Source organism: Heteronotia binoei, chromosome 9 (assembly GCF_032191835.1).
Source record: "Heteronotia binoei isolate CCM8104 ecotype False Entrance Well chromosome 9, APGP_CSIRO_Hbin_v1, whole genome shotgun sequence".
In the NCBI taxonomy this organism is placed as follows: Eukaryota; Metazoa; Chordata; class Lepidosauria; order Squamata; family Gekkonidae; genus Heteronotia; species Heteronotia binoei.
Window position 1 is genome coordinate 107,099,064 of NC_083231.1, and position 25,625 is coordinate 107,124,688.

Below are 25,625 nucleotides of genomic sequence, written 5' to 3' on the forward strand. Positions count from 1 at the left end.
CAGATGTTTCATTCTTTAGAGGTGCTGGGACGGGATTGGAAACATCCCTCTTTTGAAAGCACTGGCATCTTGGGTCAAGGCTCATTTCTTTGGTTGATGTATGGCTTCCCAGCTGGGAACAGCTGGGAGATTCTTGTTACCGGCAGCAGTGTGAACAAATGGGAGAGAACAGAACACTCCTCTCCCCGCGTGAGCTAAGACTGGCAAAGAGGAAGCTTATAGCATCTCCACTGGTTTATAGATTTATCCAGGCTAGTTTGTCTTGGATGTTCTGGCCAGATTACTTATTATTTATAGCTCATCTTTCTCACTTGAGCTCAAGGTGGATTTCGTAGAGTGAACTGATATAATCTAAGGATGGTAAACAGTGCGATAGGATTGAGGATGTCGAAACAACCAGAACATCGCTATCCAACGCGTTTCTCTTTTAGCTGTATTGACATATTCAAATAGGGATATTGGCTGTTTATCTCATTACATATACTAAATCCATCTTCCACTATACTATATTTTAATGTATTTTTCTTCTAATGGCAAGCTGTATGTATGTCACATGTTAAAAGATAAATTAGTTGGATGGGAAAAACTTCTGAGAAAGAAATGCCCTTATTTTGTCCCAGGCTTATAACAATAGAGTGATTAACAGACATTCTCCTATTTTGACATGCTGCTGTTTTATTGGTTTCTCATGCTCATGCTACCCAGATCAAAGGTTTGCTCAATTTGTTAATGTTACTATTCTGTCATTGGATCTTAAATTTGTGCCATTTTGCATTCTAAACCACTGCCTACCAGCTATATGTAGCTCTGCTCACTGTACCTGATTCCTCGTCTGATGAAGTGTGCTTTGAGCACACGAAAGCTTACATTCTGAATAAAACTTTGTTGGTCTTAAAGGTGCACCTTGACTCCTACTTTGTTCTCTTGAAACAACCAGAAGTCCAAAAACAGACCTGAAGCAAAGCAGATGTACTAATGTGACACATTAGATGATGCAAAAATTCCATAGTTGGATCCTAGTTTCGGTATACTATATAGACCACAGTCCTTAATAATTTTTTCTAGGTAACTTTGTGCATCATTTAGTACAGTGCAGCTCTATTGCCTGGGTAGAAAAGTATCCTGAATAATTCAGTTTTACACAGTTTGCAGAAAGCCAAGTGAGTGGGAGCCTTCCTGGCCTCTTCGGACAGGCCATTCCGCAAGGTGGGGGCCACAGCAGAGAAGGTACCTGAATGGGCAGTTGTTCATTTTGTCCATTATGGCTGGAGGGGGGCAGGAAGGTACAAGATGGGGACCTACACATGCCAGTTTTTTCAGTTCCTTGTTTCCACAAAATGAGTTCTTAAAATAAGGTTTGAATTTGTGCTGCCCAAAGTGTGTGTATGCGGGGGAAGAATCAGTTACTTTTTAAGATCTCTGAGCTGTGCTCATTCTGTGTCCACTCCGTAATGACCACCGAGGCAGCTGTCTCTGGCTTTTTCTGGTGATCTGCACTGTGTGTCTGCAACCTCCCCCCCCCCCCTTTTCATTTTTGCGAGACGGTCAACAATAGCGCAGCTGTCCTTCCGCCTAGTTGAGATCTCAAACCTGCAATTTGGCAAGGAGAAGAGAACAAATTGGATAAATACCAGTCTGCATGTTGCGAAGGAAAGGAAAAACAGGACTGAAATGAACCCTGCAACTTGTTTGATAGAAATGATTTAAGCAGGCATATGGTCGAGTTGAGCTTGCTTTCAAAAACATTGGCCTGCCTTCTTTTGAACAGGCTTCTTATTTATTTATTTCAGGAAAGATCCAAAGGAGGCAACGTTCTAGTAAGACTCCTGAAGTTACTCGCAAAGACCCAAGAGGCCTTAGTTCTTGAAGGGTGGTTGTGCTGGCAGAAGTGGCACGGGGTGGTGCTATGCTATGAATAATAGTTGTATACAGGACTTTTTTTTGTAGCAGGAACTCCTTTGCATATTAGGCCACACATCCCTGATATAGCCAATCTTCCAAGAGTGTACAGGGCTCTTCTTACAGGGCCTACTGTAAGCTCTTGGAGGATTGGCTACATCAGGGATGTATGGCCTAATATGCAAAGGAGTTCCTGCTACAGAGAAAGCCCTCTGTATATTATTGCAACTCAGCCCCCCTCCCAACCATGGTTAGCCAAGAGTTAAATTTGCACAGCTGCCATTTCCCAACAACTCTGATAGTGATGTTTTGAATGTTGCTCTCGTGTTGTGCTGAATTAACATGGGACATGAATGTTTTTGGGGTTTTTTTTACAATTTTTAAAGCTTTATTGATCAATACACGACATACAACAAACAAACATTAGTGACTAACATACAACATTCCCTTGCATACCCTCATACACCACCACCCTTCCACCCATCCATACAAGGAGCTTAAAAGGCTTGTCATAATACAGTTTCTATTTTCTCCTAACAAATCCCATACTTTTCGCCCATACATATATTGGTTCCCATGTCTCTCTACATTCTTGCAAATTTCCATCTCTTAACCTCGTAGTCAAAGTATCTAACTCAGCAGCTTCAAGTAGTTTTAATAAAAATTCTTCTCTAGTAGGTGTTTTGGGAGTCTTCCAATACTTCGCATATAAAATTCTAGCAATCGTAACTATATGGTGTAATAATTTTTTTGCTGTTTTGGAGATGTTTTCTTTACAAATACTCAATAAATACAACTCTGACGAATGATGGAATCTTATTTTTAAGATTTTTTGGGTCCAGATATTAATCTGGGTCCAATATTTTTGGGCGTGCCCGCATTGCCACCATATATGATATAGGGTCCCCTTATTTTTCTTACACTTCCAACATTTATTCGAATAGTTTGGATATATTTTAGCTAATCTTTCTGGAGTGAGATACCACCGATACATCATTTTATATAGATTCTCCTTAAAAACTGCTGATTTTGTCAATTTTAGATTTTGTTTCCAAACTTTTTCCCATTCTACCAAATCAATATTAAAACCAAAATCTTCTAGCCATTTTATCCAACTTTCTTTCACCAATTCGTCTTGCATTTTAATTTGAAGTAACCAATTATAAATTTTTTAGATAAGTTTCTGATTACCTTGGATTATTGTATCAAAATCATTTAACTTATTGGGAAAATCTTTTTCTTTATCCTTGTGATATCTCGATTTTACTTGACATTTTAACCACCAATCCAACTTTACAGTATCATCTAGTTTCAAATTATTTTGATTATCTAATAAAAGTCCGTAATGGGACATGAATGTTACATGGATGTCCCCAAAATAGTTTAATTGAAAGAAGAGAGCAGAGAAACGAAGGCCTCTTGAACACCAAGTTTTTAATTAATTTAATCTTAGAATGTTTTTAACTATAATGGTGCTTAATTTTATAAATGGTTCAGTTATAATATGTATGTTTTAATTGTTGAAATGCCTGTGTTGTGAGCCGCCCTGCTTCCGCAGGGAGGGCAGGATACAAATTAAATATTATTGTTATTATATTATTATTTAAAATTGGTATGGCAGACCCTTGCTGAGAGCCAGTTTGGTGTAGTTGTGAAGTGTGCGGACTCTTATCTTGGAAAACTGGGTTTGATTCCCCACTCCTCCACTTGCAGCTGTGGGAATGGCCTTGGGTCAGCCATAGCTCTGGCAGAGGTTGTCCTTGAAAAGGCAGCTTCTGTGAGAGCCCTCTCAGCCCCACCCACCTCACAGGGTGTCTGTTGTTGGGGAAGAAGATAAAGGAGATTGTAAGCTGCTCTGAGGCTCTGATTCAGAGAGAATGGCGGGGTATAAATCTATGGTCTTCATAGAATCATAGAGTTGGAAGGGACCTCTAGGGTCATCTAATCCAACCCCTGCACAATGCAGGAAACTCACAAACACCTCCCCCTAAATTCACAGGATCTTCATCGCTGTCAGATGGCCATCTGGCCTCTGCTTTAAAACCTCCAAGGAAGGAGAGCCCACCACCTCTCGAGGAAACCTGTTCCACTGAGGAATCACTCTAACAGTCAGGAAGTTCTTCCTAATGTTTGATTTAATTTCAACCCATTGGTTCTGGTCCTACCTTCTGGGGCCACAGAAAACAATTCCACACCATCCTCTATATGATAGCCCTTCAAGTACTTGAAGATGGTGATCCTGTCACCTCTCAGCCACCTACTCTTCAGGCAAAACATCCCCAGCTCCTTCAACCTTTTCTCATAGGACTTGGTCTCCAGACCCCTCACCATCTTTGTCGCCCTCCTCTGGACCTGTTCCAGCTTGTCTATATCCTTCTTAAAATGTGCTGCCCAAAACTGAACACAATACTCCAGGTGAGGTCTTATTGATTTTAGCCCGGTTTTCCAGCCTGTCAAGGTCATCCTGTATCCTGTTTCTGTCTTCTTCTGTGTTTGCAACCCCTCCCAATTCAGTATCATCTGTAAATTTAATAAGCATTCCCTCTATTTTTTCATCCAGATCATTGATAAAGATGTTGAACAAAACAGGTCCCAGGACAGATCCTTGAGGCACTCCACTTGTCACTCCTCTCCAAGAGGATGAGGAACCATTCACAAGCACTCTTTGGGTGCGATCTGTCAACCAGTTACAGATCCACCTAACGGTAATAGGATCCAAACCACATTTTACCAACTTGTCAACAAGGATAGTATGTGGAACCTTATCAAAAACCTTACTGAAATCAAGATAAATGACATCTACAGTATTCCCCTGATCCACCAAGGTAGTCACTTTCTTAAAAAAAAGAGATCAGGTTAGCCTGACGTGACTTGTTCTTCAGAAACCCATGCTGGTTCTTAGTAATCACATCCATTCTTTCTAAATGTTCCAGGACCGACTGTTTGATGATTTGTTCTAAAACTTTTCCATCTTGAAGATGGGGACAACATTTGCCCGCCTCCAATCTTCCGGCACCTCTCTTGTTCTCCAAGAATTCTCAAAAATAATAGCGAGAGGCTCAGAAATTACATCCGCAACCCTTGGATGTAATTTATATGGCCCTGAGGACCATTTAAATAAACTAGGTGTTTATGTACTACCCCTATTCTGATCCTAGGTTGGAACTTCATACCCTCCTTATATGTTCTGTTTTTGCCATGTTGAGCACCGTTTCCCTCAGAAGAGAAGACTGAGGAAAACTAGGAATTGAGCAGTTCCGCCCTCTCTTCTTTACCGGTTACAATTTCACTTGCCCTCGCAATGGGCCTACCATGTCCTTGCTCTTTTTCTTACTCTGAACATAAGAAAAGAATCCTTTTTTGTTGTTTTTAACATCTTTGGCCAGCCTAAGCTCATACTGAGCCTTAGCTTTCCTAACTTTTTCTCTATAAGCACTGGTGATTTGTTTATATTCATCCTTGGTTATAAGGACCTCCTTCCAATTCCTAAAGGAGTCTTTTTTATTTCTCAAGTCTTTAGAGAGCTGTTTATGGAGCCACTTTGGCTTCTTTAGACTTTTCCCATCTTTTCTTCTCATAAGAATCATCTGTGATTGCGCTTTCAGTATTTTGCTTTTAAGAAACTCCCACCCCTCCTGAACCCCCTTCCTCCTAAGTATTTATGACCATGGGATTTTACCCAGCATAGTTCTAAGTTTATCAAAGTTTGCCTTTCTGAAGTCCAACCTATAAGTCTGACTACGTATAGCTTTCCCCTTCCCTAAGACTGTAAATTCCAAAATCACATGGTCACTACTGCCCAGAGTGCCCACTATTTCCACTCCTTCAGTCTTCCTTGTGGGTGAGAATCAAATCCAAGATAGCAGATCCCCTTGTTTCCTTCTTCACTTTCTGGAAAAGAAAGTTGTCAACAAGACAAGTCAGGAATCTATTTGACTTTTCATTTTTAGCAGAGTTGGACTTCCAACAGATGTCCGAATAATTGAAATCTCCCATGATCACTGTATCCCTTCTCTTGGAGAACTTTGCAATCTGCTGTAGAAGTATCTTATCCAAGTCCTCTGCCTGACTTGGTGGTCTATAGCAGACCCCCACAATAATATCACTGTTATTTCTTACTCCTTTTATTTTTACCCAGAGACTCTCAACTGAGCTGCCATGCTCAGATTCACATTCTTCTTTAACAGGCAATTAATGTGAAAACATGATAGCACCTTGTACTGAAATTGGCAGACTAATTCAGCACTGCCTTCTCTGTCAAGCACCAGCTCTTCTGGGTACCAGGCAGGGGTCTTTTGACAGTCTCACTGATCTTTGTCCCTTCTCAGTGCGGATTCCAGGGGCTCATTCTAAGTACTCTGTTGGGCTTCCATACAGCTCCAGTGAGCAGGTCTGCTCAAGAATCCTACTGAAATCTATTCAGTGGGACTTACTTCCAGGAAAGTGTTTTTAGGATTGCTTAGTCACCAATGGTGAGTATGAATTGTCTGCAGGCATCCAGCCAGGAACATTTTGTAAACTGGAAGACAGTTTTTTTGTTTTGTTTTTAAAGCCTGTTTCTCACAAATGACTGATGTAGCTACATGTAGGCTGGTAGACTACTGAATAGTTTTATGGGCTTCCGCTGGGATCGAACTCGGGTTGTGAGCCTCACCCTAAAACTCTCCAGGCAACCTTAGGCATAACCCTTTCCCTTTTTTGTTGCCTCTATAGAAGTCACTTCTTCCAAACTGCTGATAGACGCAGAGAAATGACATGTGCAACAGATATCATCCTTATCTTGGTTATTGGAAAAGTGAGCTCTAGTCCATGAAATCTTACTGTGGAATGATTTTTTTAAAAAAGTTGTTAAGGTGCCACCTTTTGTTGGAACAAACTAACATGGCCACCCCTCTGGGATTATCATTTGGGGCTAGAAGCTTCTGGGGAGGGAGAGAAACTTTTGTCTTTGGGGGGAGAACGGTTAGCTCTTCTGCCTCAGTGCCGTGGCCCTGATCCGCATGACTGTCCTAAAAGCTGAATTTAAAGAATGAAATACAAATGGGGATATCTGACCCAGTATAACATGAAACTTGACCCCAATTTGCAAGGCCAGGTATCAATGAGTCAAGTATCAATGGGCTGAAAGGGCATTTTTCAATGGCCGAGTGATGGATAACAAGTCAGCATAAATGCCTGCTGTATGTATTAGCTGGGCTTAACCAGACCTCCAAACAACCCTTACAGCTGCATGAATGATTCATGTCGTAGCCTGTGGTTCCCATGCAATATGTTCCTCATTTTCCCAAGATAATTAAATAAAATAAAGCAATGTCCACATCACTGAGGTAGCTTGATTTTACAGTCTCTAAAATTTAATCATCAGAATTCTGAAGCTGTCTTTCAGTGTTCGAGGTAACTTTTCTTTAAAAAAATCCCCAATAAATAAAAAGCTAGCCCCCCGTTTCCCGAAACCTCTTCAGTTGCTATCCTTTTAATACCTTTTTGAGCAGTTGCCAGTTTAATCTTCAGTGCGTGGAAATTGGAGGTAAATTATTTATCGCTTCCAGCAAATGTCTTTCATGGTTTTTATTTAATTTTTTTTCATCCTTTTTTTTTTAAAAAAAAAGTGGACCATAAAATGACAGTCTTTTATTGGATGCTCGTAAAGAAAGGAGCAAATGAGTACTTTGCAAATAGGTTACTGTGGATTGAAATGTTAGCTGTATTTCATAAAGGAGGGGAGCCTTTCTTAGGCCGAAGATGGACTGATGTTTGGCAATAGGCCATTTTCTTCTCGTGTATGAAACATTAACACACACACACGGGCACGCATGCACACACACCCCATTGAAAATACTGAGGAGGAAAACGAATATTGTTAGATAGTTATTTACAGTGGTCAATAACTGCTTGCTAAAGGTTTAACCTGAATCTGGACTCACTAAAGTTTCAGTCCCAGAAGCAGTTTACTTTTTAGGAAATCAGCCTTGGAGAACATAAAATATTATTTACTGGCTTCATTTATGCCCTGCCTTTCCTCCCCGCGGAGCCCCCAAGCAGTATAAGTTGTTCTCCTCTCATCCTCACAACAGCCTGGTGAGGTAAATTAGACCAAGGGCCCATCTAGATGTGTCTGGTGTCCCTGAGTTTGCCTGAGGGTTGTGCCACCATTTTAAAAGCAAGTCCCCTGATGGGAATTACTTGGACTAGATGGCCTGTATGGCCCCTTCCAACTCTGTGATACTATGATTTTGTTTCCCCCTTGCTGCGGTTAGCTCCATTTCTTCATTCCCCTCAACTGTCACCACCTCCTGTTTATTATGCTGGTGGTCTGCATCACTGCCTTGGATGCCATCTTGGATTGCTAAGGCAACTTGAAGTGATGCCCAAATCCTGTGCCCTCCCCCCCCCCCCAAATATGTAGACATTACTCTTAAATATTTTGTGGAGACGGATTTTTTTTTTTTATCTCTCCTCATTTTTTAATGAACTGGATATTTCTGCCAACCTTTGAGGAGATATGTGATAGTTCTGTGGCATTTTCCCTCTATGCCGGGTTATTCCAGGACAGCTTTTGTGACTTCTAAAACCCCAGTCAGTATGTGCCCTCCCCTCCCTGGTTTCTTGGTTTGCAGTGCTTATTTAAATTAACATGAAAAGTGCCACGGCTACATTCCAAGGAGATCACAACAAATAAAAAGAGTCAGTCATATCTTTCAAACATGACATTTACAGAGATGATCTGGGTTGGGGTGGGCACGGGGCAGGGAAGAGAGTCTTGATGTTTATTTTTGTGAAGATGATCGGCATGACTTCACTTCTTGGCGTTCAAAACCCTCTCTGTCAATCCCACATGTCTTATCCTTGCAGCTGTATATCAAAAGAAGGAAGTTGGTGTCTTTTCTTGGATTTTCATCTCAAGCTTGATACTTCATGTGCTCAGTGAACCTGTTGCTGGAGATTTTTGTCAGACAGTTTGACAGCTGAAGGCTGAGAGCGAGCCAGAGCGAGAAAGACAGAGAGATTCAGAGTGGCAGCAGCATCTTCGGGAAGATAACTTTTAGGATAAGTCTGGATTTTGCAAAACTCCTGAAGCATTTTTTGCCCTTTGGACTTTGCAGACAACATTTTCATTTACAGATAACATTTTCATTTACACCAATATCAAGGTGACTGTCAGTGTAAAATGATTTTTTAAGAGGGAGCCAGGAAATTGAGACTAGTGATGTGGCTTAAAATAACCCCAAATATTAGGGTTTGTAGAATCTTTCGGGATCAAGTTCTCTACTGGAGAACACGGCACTTGATCCCGAAAGATTCTACAAACCCTAATGATGTTACCAGCCGTGAAAACCTGAAATCTTTGATAACCCCAAATAGTTGGTTAGTGTCATTTACATGTCCATGTAAGGCAAGAAGGATCTGCCCCATAAAATCTCTCCAATTGGACATGTAGGGTGTTATCACACAAGAGATTTGGCCCTACTCAGCCACACCTCCCATTTGGATTAAATGTGCATGAGCACATGAATGTATCAGCCCTCCGCGTGACACCCAATCTCACCCCGTCTCCAGACATCTCCTATCCGGATTAAAAAGCCACCTGGATCTTCCTGGAGTTTCCCCCTGAATCACAGTTCACTGGCCATCTGAATGCCTGGGTGCAACTCATAAGCAGAAGAGTTGTGTGATCATGCCAAGCTGTCTTCGGCACGTTTGGTTCCCCCCCCCCCAAACCCCGCTCCAAGGAGTTGATTGTGCACTTCTCTGCTTGAGCGTACACACTGGGCGGGGGGGGGGGGGAGACTTTAAAAAAAAACAAATCTCCAGAAGTATCAAGCTTGAGATAAAAACAACCCTTTCCATAGCGGGTCCGTGGTTGAGGTGCGCTAGCAGTGTGAATGGCCAACCATGGACCGCTGTCCTGAGCCTGCCACTTCATCGGCAGCGGTCTGGTAGCCTGGAAATGGTGGCTTTTTTGGAGCTGAGATAATTTTGCACCAATTCCCCAGTGTGATAGCATCCATAGTCCCAAATCCCTGCTACCCTGACTGGCGGCTACTTTATAAATAAAGCTCTTGATAGACATCCCCCCTCCGCTTTGTCCTTATAGCTGGAGAGTGAAGCAGTGCTCTACTTTTTAATTTTAGATTTAATTTAATTTAATTTTTAGATTTATACTCCCCCCCCATCCCGTAAGTGGGATTATCTTCAGGGTTATCAGAAAGCGGGGGGAGAGGGGAATGTCTGCTGGGTATTCCATTACACTCTATGGAGACCACTGTTGTGCTGTGGTCCTCTCCGTCATGGGATAATTTCCAGCTCTGAGACCATTGGTTCAGGATATTAAGTAAGTTCTGGTTCTCTGAATTCTGCATCGTGAGGTTCCTGGTTCAAGTCGCGAGTTCTTTGACAGAACGGTTGGGCATTTTCTTTCCTTTTTCAAAAACTTGAACACCAGCATGAGGAGTGCTTGATTCAAATTCCCGCTCTACTGTGAAACTCCTTGGGTATCCTTGGTCTATTCTCAGCCTAAGTGACCTGATGAAGCTGATAAAAATGGGATAACCCATTCCCCAAGCTCCTTGGAGACAAAACAATCCCATTCTTATAAATTAGCTTCTGGGCCCAATTCATAGTGCTGGTACAGACCTTTAAAGCCCCATATGCCTTGAGGCCAGCATATTTTCAGGACTGCTTAATCTCATTTGAACCTATTCAACTATCCTGGTCATTTTCAGAGGCTCTGCATCAAGTACCTCCACCATCTGGTGCTAAATGGGTTGGCAACCCAAGAAAGGACCTTTTTGGTCATGGCACCAATATAATGGAATTCCCTCTTCAGAGAGATTTGTCTGTCCCCCATGGATCACTCTCTTCCACCAGTGGATTCAAGACTTATCTGATTCATTTGGTATTGCCTCACTGACCAGTGCATATATTTTGATTGTGCATACATTTTGTGAAATTAATGTTTTAAATTGTTTCTATATAGGGTTGCAAGATCTGACTCAAGAAATATCTGGGGACTTTGGGGGTGGAGCCAGGAACAAGGTTGTGCCAAACATGGTTGAATTCTGAAGGGAGTTCTGGCCATTGCATTTAAAGGGACCGTGCTCCTTTGCCTTCCCTTCATTTGGAAATAATGAAGGATAGGGACATCTTCTTTTGGGGCTCATAGAAATGGACCCTCTGGTCCAATCTTTTTGAAACTTGGGAGGTTTTTTTTTTTTTTTTAGGAGAGGCACCAGATGCTATACTGAAAATCTGGTGCACCTACTTCAAAAAACAGCCCCCCCTCGAGCTCCAGATATTAACAGATTGATTCTCTGTTATGCCCTATGGGAACTGGTCTCTATAGAGTATAATGGAGTGCCTCACAGATACTTCCCTTTCCCCGCCCCCTTTCTGATAACCCTGAAGAGGAGGGAGGGCCTCCAAACCAGGGGATCTCCTGCCCCTAACTGGGGATTGGCAACCCTATTATATTGGGTATTCCAGAATCTTGTTTTAATGTTTTTGATTGATTGCTGCTGAGGAGGGCAGGGGACCCCTGAGCTGAACAGAATGGTGTTATAGCATTTCAAGGAAATAAAAGTGAATCCTAGTAAAGCTGTTAACCTGCATTTGCAGTTCACAGGAAAAGGAAATGTCCCCTGTGCAAGCACCAGTCGTTTCCGACTCTGGGGTGAGGTTGCTTTCACAATGTTTTCACAGAAGACTTTTTGCGGGGTGGTTTGCCATTGCCTTGCCCAGTCATCTACACTTTCCCCCAGCAAGTTGGGTACAAATTTTACCGACCTCGGAAGGATGGAAGGCTGAGTCAACCTTGGGCCAGCCACCTGAATCCAGCTTCCGCTGGAATTGAACTCAGGTAGTGAGCAGAGAGTTCAGACCACAGTATTGCAGTACTGCTGCTTTACCACTCTGCGCCACGGGGTCCCTCATGCAGTTCACAAGTTAAGTGTAAATGGAAAGATGCTTCATCTCTTAAGCTGAAAACAGGAAGGCCAAGGATTGCTTCTTCGAAATCTTCGCCATGTGTTTTGGGGTTTTCCAGAGTTATTTGAAGAAACGAGAAGCCGCATCACCATTTATTTCTCTGCCTACTCTGCCTGCTATTATTAGATGGTGGCTTTTCTGCTATACACGTGCTTCCAAGTGGCAGCTAATGTTTTTGTTACCCCTCCCGACCCTATTTTTAAAAGCAAAGTTTGCATGTGTGTGGGTGAATATCCTTCAGATCTTCATGTCTTTCGTCAAATCCCAGAATCTTGCTGTTATCCCGAAACATCTCTTTGAGATGGGTAACCATAATTTCATCTACTTCACCCTGGCATGAAAAACCATCATGTTAGGTGGCTATTTTTATATCTTCTTCCAAGTTTTATAGCTTCCTGGATAAAAAAAAAATGCCAGTTAGAACGTGTGGTTATGGTTTTATGTTAACTGTCGTCCTCTTTAGTGAGTTTGCCTTTGGCAAGTCACACTGGGCAGTTCTGGCTTCGGATTTCATTGGGAAATGCTGAATTCATTCATCAAGCAAAAGTGGATTCCCGTTTCCTTCTTTTGACACTTTGAAATTTGCCAGCTTAGTAGTCATTGCTTTCAGCCCTCTGTAAGGTCGCTCAACAGGGCTTTTTTGGAGCAGGAACACACAGGAATGCAGTTCCAGCTGGCTTGGTGTCAGGGTGTGTGGCCTAATATGCAAATGAGTTCCTGCTGGGCTTTTTGTAGAAAAAAAGCCCTGTGTGAAACAATGGTGATGTCAGGGGTGTGGCCTAATATGCAAATGAGTTCCTGCTGGGCTTTTTCTACAAAAAAAGCCCTGCTCATGATACTTGGCTGTTTTACAGACAGCAAGTTGAAATTAAGATACCGTAACTTGCCCAAGGCTACACAATATATTTGTAGCAGAGGCAAGTGTGAAGGTCCTATCTAAAAGTAACTATTGAGATACACAGATTCAAGTGGATAGTGGCTGATCTGAAGCAGCAGAACAAAGTTTGAGTGCAGTGACATCTTTAAGACCAACAAAGTTTTATTCAAGTTATAAGCTTTTGAGTGTATGCACACTTCTTCAGATGCATTGGATTGGAAGTTCCCAGTCCATACATATAGGTAGAGGGCGATCAGGAACTTAGCATAGAACATAATGAAGATGCTTAACAGATTTAAGGACCAAGCAGGAATAAAAAGCTTAGTTTCTATGGTTACCAATTGTTTGGGTGTCCGCCCTTCTCAGAATTAAATTGGAATTAACAGCAGCCCCATGTAGCCAGGAAAGCTGGCTCCCATGCTGGCAGCACCAGCTCTGTAGGTTTCCTGTGTCGCAGGATTTGTCCCCCTTTGCCAGTGGTGGAATTCTAGCAGGAGCTCCTTTGCATATTAGACCACACACCCCTAATGTAGCCAATCCTCCAAGAGGTTACAAGGCTCTTTTTTTGTAAACTCTTGAAGGATTGGCTACATCAGGAGTATGTGGCCTAATATGCAAATGAGCTCCTACTAGAATTCCACCCCTGCCCTTTGCAGACCCTTGTTCTATCAAGATCAGTATTGTTTTAGAAAATTTGTTACAATTTAATGTATGTTGAATTTGGGGATAAATAGTAATATGTTCATTTTGGGGGATGAATAGTAACGGCAGACGAAAATGGTGACAATAACCAAGGGGAATAACTATGTTTAGAAGAAATCGTTGTATTAGAAGACTGGACTAGATCTGTATTATTAGGAAGATAACGGAATATATTGTTAATGTTTTGTATGGGTGCTTTGAGACTGCAGAAGGGGTGGATGCTTACATATCTATGTACTTTGTTATCTTTTTTCATTTATCTCCTTATTAACCTTTCCCTTTTTTATTCTGTATAAAAAGGGAATGGTAGTCCCCTGTACAAGCACCAGTTGTTTCTGACTCTAGGGTGATGTCACATCATGATGTTTTCATGGCAGATTTTTTTGGGGGGTGGTTTGCCATTGCCTTCCCCGGTCATCTACACTTCCCCCCCCCCCAGCAAGCTGGGTACTCATTTTACCAACCTCGGAAGGATGGACAGCTAAGTCAATCTTGAGCTGGCTACCTGAACCCAGCTCCCGCCGAGATCGAGCTCAGGTCGTGAGCAGAGTTTGGACTGCAGTACTGCAGCTGACCACTCTGCGCCACGGGGCTCATTTATAGGATATTCTGTATCCTATAAAACAAAATACAGATCTTTGAAAGAAGATCAATATTGTCTACTCAGACTGGCAGCGGCTCTCCAGGGCCTCAGGTAGAGTTCACCTGCCACCTGGTAGTTTGGCTGAAGATGCTGGCTGGGGATTGAACCTGGGACCTTCTGCATGCCAAACAGAGGCTCTTCCATTGAGCCGCAGCCCTACTCCAAACTGTGCTTAATAGTAAATAATAATGTTAATTTCTGTGTATAATTTCCCCCTTCTTTTTCTTCCTCTACCTCTCTTTTCAGAGAACTTGAGGTTTCAGTCAGTCTGAATCAGGGACAGAGCCTCATCTCCAGCTCTTTAACGATCACTGCAACAGAATGCGTAAGTACACAAGAGCCAGGGTCTAGCAAAACGTATGGAACAAATAAGTATGAGATAGATTCTGGCCTTTATAAGAATGGAATTCTTTAAAAAGAAATAGTCTTGAGCAATGTTCCCTCTAAACTGCAGTTTTGTGAGGAAAAATTCTACTATGTGAGCTACTGGTATTCAAGTTGTGAGCTACTGGCAATAAAGTTGAGATCTACTACATAAATTATTGTGCTCTGGGATCATCCTTTCTGAGCTAACACAAAAAATGTGTGAGCTGCAGGCTAAAAATCTGTGAGCTAGCTCACGCTAACTCAGCTTAGAGGGAACACTGGTCTTGAAATAGTCTCTTGGTAGGCTGATCGTGAGGAATAAGTTAAGTGCTTCATTCTTTATTCAAGGATCCAGATTTAATGAACAGAGTTTTCCTGCATTCCTCTCTATTCCTGCAGTCCCTTCTAATCTGTGGAAAGATGATTCCCTGGTTGTAGGGTCCATGTAGTGGAACAGCTGTGCTGGCATGCCTTCCACTAGAGAAGCTCTGCTGAGGAAAGAGATGGATCCCATCCCCTTGTTCCTCCTCAGTCCAGTCCACAAAGGTGTACCTCTGCACGGATCCCACATTCCCAGGAGTTATCTTTTGGTGGATCAGATGGGGCTACAGGGACTGAGAGGAATATGGGAAATCTCAGTTCACCTTTCATGTACCGATAGTTGGATACATACCATTTAGTCAGAGCATTGGTCCACCTAGCATTATCTAGTCCAACTCTCCAGGGTCTCTGTCACAGAAGGATCTATCCTAGCATCTGTTGACCCCTAGAGATTGAGCTGGGGACCTTCTGTGTGTAAATGGTGACTGCAGTCACACATATTAAATAATGCACTTTCAGTGCACCTTCCAACTGGATTTTATTGTGTGAACTGGCAAAATCCAGTTGGAAAGTGCACTGAAGATGCATTGGAAGTGCATTATTTAGTAAGTGTGATCACAGCCTGTATGGGTTACCACTGAACTACAGCCTGAATTTATGCCCCTCTTATTTTGTGATAGGTGCAACTTAGACACCTGACTCGATTTTTTTTGTCTGGCTCCGTTTGAGTAGTATACATTAGGACCATGCATAGAAATGAGTGATCGAGCCCTGTCCCATCATTTCTGTGGATGAGAATGCGATGGCTGTCTTTCCTCTTCCTTTTCCCCCACAGGCAAATGGAATCATTGCTGTTATAGTTATTCTCGTGCTGTTGCTTCTGGTCGCTCTTGCTCTCTTTTGGTGGTTCTGGCCCCTGTGTTGCAAAGTGGTGAGTGAAGTAAATCCGCAGCTGGGTGAGCAGTTGTGTCGCAACATGGTAGGGGGGGGGGCATGTTTTAATCAATTTTTGGGTCCATTGTCATGGGCAGTGCTCCCTCTAAGCTGTGGAGTCTTGTGAGCAAAAATTCTAGTTTGTGGGCTACTGGCATTAAAGTTGTGAACTGCTGCATCAATTAATATGCTCTGGGGGCATTTTTCCTGAGCTAAGATAAAAATGTGTGAGCTGGAGGATAAAAAACTGTGAGCTAGCTCACACTAACACAGCTCAGAGGGAGCGCTGGCCATGAGTGCATGTGTATTAAGTGCTCTCAAGTCACTTCTGACTTAGGGTGACCTCGGGGGTGGAATTCTAGCAGGAGCTCCTTTGCATATCAGGCCACACACCGCTGATGTAGCCAGTCCTCCAAGAGCTTACAGGGCTCTTCGTACAGGGCCTACTGTAAGCTCCAGGAGGATTGGCTACATCAGGAGTGTGTGGCCTAATATGCAAAGGAGCTCCTGCTACAAAAAAGAAAGCCCTGAAGCAAACAAAAAGTTGGTGGAATCAAAAATTCAGTGCAGGACCAGACACTTTTGTGATCTGGAGGAATCCGTGAAACTGTCACTCCAGCATTTTAAAAATGGGAAGTAGCAGCCACATGAGGCCCCAGTCTGGACTGGAGCCACCGTGTTTGTGCCTGAACTCATTCCAAACTCTTCCTTTTCCCTGTACAATTCCACTAGTTTTGTGATCATCTGCCAGCAGCATAAGGAAAAGGTAGCCAAGGAAAGGGAGTCTGTCTTTCTTTGCTTTCCAGGGCTAATGACAGATCAGGAGGAAAACTGGGTTTGAATTGGTTGAATTGCACAAGGAAAGGGTTTGATACTATCCTCCACACTGATAATGTGTGCATGCACACAAAAGCTTATGTTGTTGTTGTTGCTCAGTTGCACAGTCGAGTTCGACTCTTTGCGACCCCATGGACAAAGTCACGGCAGGCCCTCCTGTCTTCCACCATCCTCTGAAGTCTGCTCAAATTCGTGTACATTACATCAGTAACGCTGTCCAACCATCTCCTCTTTTGCCGCCCCCTTTTTCTTTTGCCTTCTGTCTTTCCCAGCATCAGGGTCTTCTCCAGTGAGTGCTCCCTTCTCATTTGGTGGCCAAAGTATTTGAGCTTCAGCTTCAGCATCTGACCTTCCAGTGAACAGTTTGGGTTGATTTCCCTTAGGACTGACTGATTGGATCTTCTTGCAGTCCAAGGGACTCTCAAGATTCTTCTCCAGCACTACAGCTAAAAAGCATCTATTCTTCTGCGCTCAGCCTTCCTTACAGTCCCACTCTCCTGGGCCCCCTGCAAAACCTGAAAATTTCCAGTTTCCCAACTTGAACTTGTTATTTAAATGAAACGTTATTATTGATTTATTTTTTAAAAATGCATGTTGGGGGAAGGGGGCCGGATGGAATCTAAAATTTGCCTCCCAGATGTAAGCTCAAACATGTTGAAACAGCAGAGTTCCCTTTCTCATCCCTGGAAAAACAAAAATGTTGACCTGACACAAACATTTTGTTGGGGTACCCATTGCTTTATTTCAAAATTTCAAAGTGCCCTCAGCCTCAGCCGAGTGGGGGATCCCGGATATAAGCAGTCTACCTTGCACAAAAGTAGTAAGGATGACTGAGACAATTATAGAGCTCCAAGAACTCTAGAATGTTAAGTTTTAAGTACCTTTAATTCATCTTCTCCTCGCTATTTCTCTCCCTTTAAAAATTACCTTGGGAGGTTGGGAAGTTGCAGTTCTGTTTCAGCCACCAAAAATTGGCTTGTTTATATACATAAGAAGATATTGGATTTATATCCCGCCCTCTACTCCAAAGAGTCTCAGAGCGGCTCACAATCTCCTTTCCCTTCCTCCCCCACAACAGACACCCTGTGAGGTGGGTGGGGCTGGAGAGGACTCTCACAGCAGCTGCCCTTTCAAGGACAACCTCTGCCAGAGCTGTGGCTGACCCAAGGCCATGCTAGCAGGTGCAAGTGGAGGAGTGGGGAATCAAACCTGGTTCTCCCAGATAAGAGTCCGCACACTTAACCACTACACCAAACTGGCTCTCCACAAGTGCCTTCAACTTGCAATCAACTTATGGCAAACCCAGCAAGGGGTTTTCAAGGAAAGTGAGAAACAGAGGTGGTTTGCCTTGGGCTTTCTCTGCAGAGTTTTTCTTGGTGATGTCCCACGCAAGTACTGACCCTGCTTAACTTCTGAGATCCGGCTATACCCAAGGGTGGCCAAATTTGCTTAACGTAAGAACCTCATAGAATAAACGTCAGATGTTTGAGAGCTGCAAGGAAGGAAGGAAGGCAAAGAAGAAGAAGAAGACCACAGATTTATACCCCACCCTTCTCTCTGAATCAGTCTCAGAGCGGCTTACAATCTCTTTTATCTTCTTCCCCCACAACAGACACCCTGTGAGGTATTTGGGACTGAGGGAGCTCTCACAGAAGCTCTCGCAGAACTGGAGAGCCAGTTTGGTGTAGTGGTTAAGTGTGCGGACTCTGGGAGAACCGGGTTTGATTCCCCACTCCTCCACTTGCATCTGCTGGCATGGCTTTGGGTCAGCCATAGCTCTGGCAGAGGTTGTCCTTGAAAGAGCAGCTGCTGTGAGAGCCCTCTCCAGCCCCACCCACCTCACAGGGTATCTGATGTGGGGGAGGAAGGTAAAGGAGATTGTGAGCCGCTCTGAGACTCTTCGGAGTGGAGGGCGGGATATAAATCCAATATCATCATCATCTTCTTCTCCTTCCCATTCAAGGACAACTCTTGCGAGAGCTATGTCCAACCCAAGGCCATTCCAGCAGCTACAGGTGGAGGAGTGGGGAATCAGATAAGAGTCTGTACACTTAACCACTTTACCGAACTGGCTCTCAAATTGATGGGGGGAGGGAAGAGAGAGAGGTGGAAAGAAAGCAACTTTAATTTTAAATGCCTTCTGCAAGCCAGCTCCGAGCCACACCATACGTGTGAAAGAGCCACATGCGCTGAGCTACAGTTCGGCCACCCTGAGCTACACCATAATGCCTTCCTTTCCTGGTTTGTCTAAGGCACTACCAAAACAAAAAGACCGGGGGGTGGGGGGAAGGCGGGAAGGCAGGGAAGCACTGTTTGAATTTTAAAAAAATAACATTGAAGGGGGGGGGGGACCGCACAACAACCTTCTCCATTCAGCTTCCTTTTGGCAGCTGCCAGGTGGCAACGAGAGCGTCTAATGAGTTGGACACAGGCTTTGATGGTTGGCAGGAGCCAGTTGGTACGTTTTCTTTTTTGTTTGATCTGTCGTCCTTGCACACCGCCAGGTTGTTGCTTTTTAATTTTCCTTTTTTTAATATTTATCCCCCCCCTTTTTTTTTTTTAAAAAAAGGAGTCCTCTGTTGACAGTTCTTTCGCTCTTTCATGAACGTTAGAACATATGACTGCGTCAAGCGGACTTCAAGCTCCGGCGCTGACATCTCTCTCTTTTTTGAATGCCCACATCGTTCAAACATTTGAAAAGTGTTAATGAGCAGATCAAAAGGACCGTTGCCTGAAGCGACTCGTTTTTTTAAATTTAATTTCTCCAAAAGGAAAAAAAAAAAGGAGGGGAGAGATCGGCTGTCCTCCAAAAACCCAGTCTTTAATTTTTATTTTTTTTAATTTTGGGGGGGTGTATGTGTGGCTAAGTGAATGTGAAGCAGCCCTTTTTCCTGACAACGATAATAATAAAACCAAACCTACTAAAATTGGAGGAGGCTCAAACTCTGCATATGGTAAATAAAATGGACCTTGGGACAGTATTTAAGAAATGTGAATTAAACAGAAATGCTGGCTGCTTTGCAATATTATGTCTCTTAACATCTGCAAGTTTTCAGGCTGCGGGAGTTGACTGTGCTGCATTTTTATTTTTTTATCAAACCAGGGATGGGTTCCTGCTTATTTTTATACTATGAAAGAGCAAAAAAAAAAAACTCGTCAAAAAAGAGCAGGGGTGGAATTCTAGCAGGAGCTCCTTTGCATATTAGGCCACACCTCCCTTATGTAGCCAATCCTCCGAGAGCTTACAAAAAGGAGCCTTGTAAACTTTTGGAGGATTGGCTACATCAGGCGTGTGTGGCCTAATATGCAAAGGAGCTCCTGCTAGAATTCCACCCCTGAGAAAGAGTATCCTTTCGTAGAGGTCTCTGTGCCTGCATCTTTGTGGCAGTGCTGTCTCTTGGGGATCAGTATGCGACTTGGCTCTTTTCTGCATGGGCTTTTCTTGCTAGTTCCCAGGACTTTTTTTGTAGCAGGAACTCCTTTGCATATTAGGCTACACCCTCCTTGATATAGCCAATCCTCCTGGAGCTTGCAGGGCTCTTCTTACAGGGCCTACCATAAGCTCTAGGAGGATTGGCTACATCAGGGAGGTGTGGCCTAATATGCAAAAGTTCCTACTACAACAAAAGCCCTGGTTCTAGCCCCATATTACTTTGGTTTATCCCCTGATTTCCATGTGCATTTTGTGCCTTTGGTTTTCCCTTCAATTTTTTTTGTTAGTTTTTCCCATCTCTTTTGAGATTTATGTTACCCCAATGTGTAATGTTTCATCAGGAGGTCCACCAGTGGGGCTAGAAGCCCTCCCACTATTGCCCCCCCCAAGCACCAAGAATGCGGAGCATCACTGCCGCAGACAGAGTTCCAACAATACGCTGTGGCTAACATTCACTGATGGACCTCTGCTCCATATGTTTATCAATCCCCTCTTGAAGCTGACTATGCTTGCAGCCACCACCACCGTCTGTGGCAGTGAATTCCATGTGTTAATCACCCTTTGGGTGAAGAAGAACTTCCTTTTATCCATTCTAACCTGACTGCTCAGCAATTTCATTGAATGTCCATGAGTTCGTGTATTGTGAGAAAGAGAGAAAAGGACTTCTTTCTCTACTTTCTCCATCCCATGCATAATCTTGTAAACCTCTATCATGTCACTCCTCAGTTGGACATTTCTCCAAGCTAAAGAGCCCTAAGCGTTTTAACATTTCTTCATAGGGAAAGTGTTCCAACCCTTTAATGGGTTCCAGTCCTTTCTTTTTGGTATTCTTTGTCCCAGCCACCTCCAGCCCACTTTTCAATTATTGACCTGTTGTCATCACTAAACCACTCCATGTGCCCTGCGAAGACCAGTGATTTCAATTTTTTAAAGTCCCTAAAATATTGATATATTGCGGTAGTGTTGTAATGATACTTTAAGCAGGTTTGCTTGATTCACAGGTTTTATTTATTTATGTATTTATTTTTTAAAAGCAAGTCTCTAGTCCAGGCTTCATTTTTTTCAAAAAAGTAAGTCCCCGTCCGCCCCCCCCCCCCATGCAGAAATGTAAGGAAAAAGGATTATCTCTGTGAAGAAAATAAACTGAAACCACAAATGTAAAAATGCACAGGGAGGGCACATGCGTGGAAGAACCCTGCTCAAAATGATTCCGATGCTCGTGAATAAGTTCCAAAGAAAGTCAGGAGTAAATCAGCTATGCAAAAAAAGATGTGAGATTGCTGTTTTTGTATCCTGAAAAAGGGCTGGTTAATTCCTTGGCACAGTTGCAGTTTGTGGAAATTTATAGCATATACAATTGTGCTATTTTAGTATATTTATGAAATGCAAAGATGCCTTTTGTTTTCCGCAAGCAAAATTACCAATATATATATAGAACTCAAGTGAGAGACGTCTGCAAGATGTTTCACTGTATGCTACTTTAGCACATGTATCTTAATTCTGGGCAGGGCTTTTTTTGTAGCAGGAACTCCTTTGCATATCAGGCTGCACCCTCCTGATGTAGCCAATCCTCCTGTAAGCTTTTGGAGGATTGGCTACTTCAGGGGTGTGTGGCCTAATATGCAAAGGAGTTCCCGATACAAGAAAAAAGCCCTGATTCTGGGCATTCACTTCTCTAGCTACCTAGAGCAACTGCAAAGCTTCCTCCATCCACATGGAGAGTTTGACACAGCAGAAACCGCAAGGACATGAAGGGAGGCCGCAGAGGGCAGTTGGTTTGTCTGCTTCTGCCTGGCCTGCCAGTTTGGTGTAAGTTAAGTGTGTGGACTCTTATGTGGGAGAACCGGGTTTGATTCCCCACTCCTCCACTTGCACCTGCTGGAATGGCCTTGGGTCAGCCATAGCTCTGGCAGAGGTGGTCCTTGAAAGGGAAGCTGCTGTGAGAGCCCTCTCCAGCCCCACCCACCTCACAGGGTGTCTGTTGTGTTTGGGGGGGGGAAATAAAGGAGATTGTGAGCCACACTGAGATTCGAAGTGGAGGGCAGGATATAGATCTAATATCTTCTTCTTCTTCTACTTCTACTTCTTCTTCTTCTGCTTCTGTCTTGGCTACTTCCCATCTCTTTCCTGTAATCCCACTATTTGCTACATTTAGTCCCAGCTGCTACTGCCCATTTTAAGTCTAGGGAAAGGATTCCTTCTGGGGTTAAGAGCTTCCTGGTTTCCATCAACTGCATCGCTTTTATCTTGAGCAGACTGCAGAAAGGTGAAAGCGTGGGTTTTGTTTTTTGCCACCGAGCTGCAGCCGACGTACGGCGACCCTGTGGGGTTTTCAAGACAAGAGACGTTCAGAGGTGGTTTCGCGGTTGCCTGCCTCTGTGTAGTGACCCTAGAGTTCCTTGGTGGTCTCCCATCAAAATACTAACCAGGACAAATCCTGCTTAGCTTCCAAGATCTGGTAAAATCAGACTAGCCAGTGCTGCCAAAATAAGGGCTTTATTATGCTTACTATGACTGGCAGGGCTCTTTTTCTAACAGGAGCTCCTCTGCATATTAGGCCATACTCCCCCCCCCCCCCGATGTAGCCAATCCTCCAAGAGCTTACGGGGCTCTTAGTACAGGGCCTACTGTAAGCTCCAGGAGGATTGGCTACATCAGGGGCCGTGACCTAATATGCTAAGGAGCTCCTGTTAGAAAAAGAGCCCTGATAACCAGCGATGAGATTGGCACAATCAGAAGACTTGTTGAAATTCTCCAGGTGAAACATGGAATTGAACGGGTTGAACAGGTGCTAGCAGTGCTTGACTCATGAAAAAAGAGCAACAAGAGCTCGGATCTTTCTAGAAGCCATGCCTTCTGATCCAGAAGCCCTCCCCTCCGCATTGAAGATATTTGAGAGGCTAGGGTAGTTAAGGTTACTCTGTGAGGAAGAAAATATATATATTCTTTGCATGTTCAAAGTCACCGTTTTCTTCACTACTGTTTCATATGGCTAACTTTTAAAATCTGGGTTAAATATTGTTACTTCTTGTCCACGGGCAGATGTCCTACTCTGAACGCGTGGAATCGGATTAGCGCAGGCAGGGGTAGAATTCTAGCAGGAGCTCCTTTTGCATATTAGGCCACATACCCCTGATGTAGCCAATCCTCTAAGAGCTTCCAAGGCTCTTTTTTGTAAGCTCTCGAAGGATTGGCTGCATCAGCGAGGTGTGGCTTAATATGCAAACGTGCTCCTGCTAGAATTCCACCCCTGAGCGCAGGAAAAATAGCTGCTAGAATATCCTGTCACTGTGGGGCTTTAATTCAAGTCTAGTAGTATCATAAAGACCAATAAACTTTTCCAGCAAACTTTTCTTGTGAGTCAACGCTCACTTTGTCAGATGCCTGACGATGCCAGTTTATACTTGGGGAAAATGTGTTGGTCTTTAACGTGTCCCTGGGCAGGAATTTTGTTCCCCTGTGACTGACTAACATGGCTGTTACGATGTGGCTTTAAATGATCTTTGTTGTTTGCTATTGCTGTCCCTCATTCTCCCTTTTTCTCTTTAAACAGGTCATTAAGGATCCTCCTCCACCTCCACCTCCTCCCAAAGAGGTAGGTTGTGAAATTGCACCGGAAAATTACAACACCCTACCCCTCTTCAGACTGAGATAAAAAGACACCGATCTCCATTCCTACTCGTGTCTTATGAAGGGAGCTTTGACTCTTGGAAGATTACACCCTGGGAATCTAGTTGATCTGTAAGGGGCTCCTGGACTTGAATTGGGCTGCTTCTGCAGACCAACAAGGCTACCCTTTGAAAACAGGCAGGGCTTTTTTGTAGCAGGAACTGCTTTGCATATTAGGCCACACACCCCTGATGTGGCCAATCCTCTTGGAACTTAGAGTAGGCCCTGTATGGAGAGCCCTATAAGCTCCAGGAGGATTGGCTACATAAGGGGGGGGGGTGTAGCCTAATATTGCAAAGGAGTTCCTGCTACAAAAAAGTCCTGAAAACAAGAAAGTAGTTACTCAACAGGAATGCTTATTTATTTGTAGCATTTTTTTAAAAAAAAACCCTTTAAGGTATCTTTCGGAAAACATACTTCATTGATTTAAACAATATAAACATATTATAAACATCCATATCTTATAAACTCCATACCTTATGAAAGTTACAGACACACAACATAAACATACATATATGAGAGAGAGAGAGAGTTAAGGATATAGTTATACAAATGCTAGTTTTGCCATTTGTGTGCTGCTTTTCTCCCCACTGGGATCTACAATGGCTCACAAGAAAAATATCAAATACAATCAATCAGTTCCAAAAAATATCATAAAACAAATGCACACAACATGGACTGGTTATAATGGATGAGGTTGCCTAACGCAGCCTGTGAGTCCTGGGTTCACAGCCAGGGGTAAAGAGCCCTTTGGCTCATGCCCAGGGGTAGAATTCTAGCAGGAGCTCCTTTGCATATTAGGCCAAACACCCATGATGCAGCCAATCCTCCAAAAGCTTACAAAAAGAGCCTTGTAAGCTCTTGGAGGATTGGCTGTATCAGAGGGTGTGTGGCCTAATATGCAGAGGAGCTCCTGCTAGAATTCCACCCCTGCTCATGCCCAAGAGCTCATGTCTGTGGCTCCTTCAGCTCAGATGTCACCCAGTTGCTGCTAGCTGGCTGCCTCCCAGGCCTTCCTCACCTCCTTCTGCTGCCGTGTTGGTGCAAAAGAATCAAAGACATAAACAAATAAAAAAGTGGATCCTGATTTTGATTGTGATGTTGTCCATGTTGTGCCTGTCCCTGCTATTCCAGCAGCCATCAATCATGCAGGATGGAGCTGGAAGTATGCAGAACATGATAATGTCAGTATGCAAGGCAAATGATCCTATCTATTTTGGGGAGAGAGCAGGGCTTTTTTTGTAGTAGGAACTCCTTTGCATATTAGCCATACACCCCTGATGCAGCCAATCCTCCAAGAGCTTACAGGGCTCTTATTACAGGGTCTTCTGTAAGCTCTTGGAGGATTGGCTACATCAGGGGTGTGTGGCTAATATGCAAAGGAGTTCCTGCTACAAAAAAATGCCTGAGAGAGAGGAACAGTAACATTTGGTTCCAGTCCAGGGGTAGACTTCCATGACTCACCGTGTCCAGTCGAATGAAGCTTTTGAGTTAAACAGAACTCTTCATCAGGCACAATACAGCATGCTCTGTATAACCTAATACTTAACACACTTGCAGAAGTCTCTTCTTTGCCGTGCGATTATTGCTGTGCTGATGGCAATGGGATCTCTTTGAATAATTAGGGTTTTTTTTTTCTCAGTCCGAATATTCAACCCTGCAGCAGTGAATAAAGTCAAAATTGATAGCTGGGTATATCGTATAGCGCCCCTGAATACACAGCATACTCTGTTAGACAGATTGGTTCTCCAGAAGTGTGCAGGTAAAGTGGCTGTGTTGCTGAAATGGGAATTGGATTGTAATAGGCACTTCAAAATGCATCCCACTGCAAATTGATTTCCCTCGCATATCCACTAGGATGCTAGGTTTATGTGTTCTGGTAGTTGGAAGTGCCAGAAGGAAGGTGGAGTGGGGGATTACTTTCTAATTCAGAGAATAGTTTATTTGCTCTTTTTCCAAAA

General features: G+C 43.4%; 1 protein-coding gene across 1 annotated transcript in view; it reads left to right on the forward strand.

Moving 5' to 3' along the window:
* The window catches only part of ANTXR2 (ANTXR cell adhesion molecule 2), a 213,004-nt gene that overhangs the window by 106,084 nt on the left and 81,295 nt on the right, over window positions 1-25,625 (forward strand). The window contains exons 11-13 of the mRNA XM_060247137.1: window positions 14,352-14,430; window positions 15,628-15,723; window positions 23,549-23,590. Coding sequence (XP_060103120.1) covers window positions 14,352-14,430; window positions 15,628-15,723; window positions 23,549-23,590 — 217 coding nt within the window. The remainder of the gene's footprint in view (window positions 1-14,351; window positions 14,431-15,627; window positions 15,724-23,548; window positions 23,591-25,625) is intronic.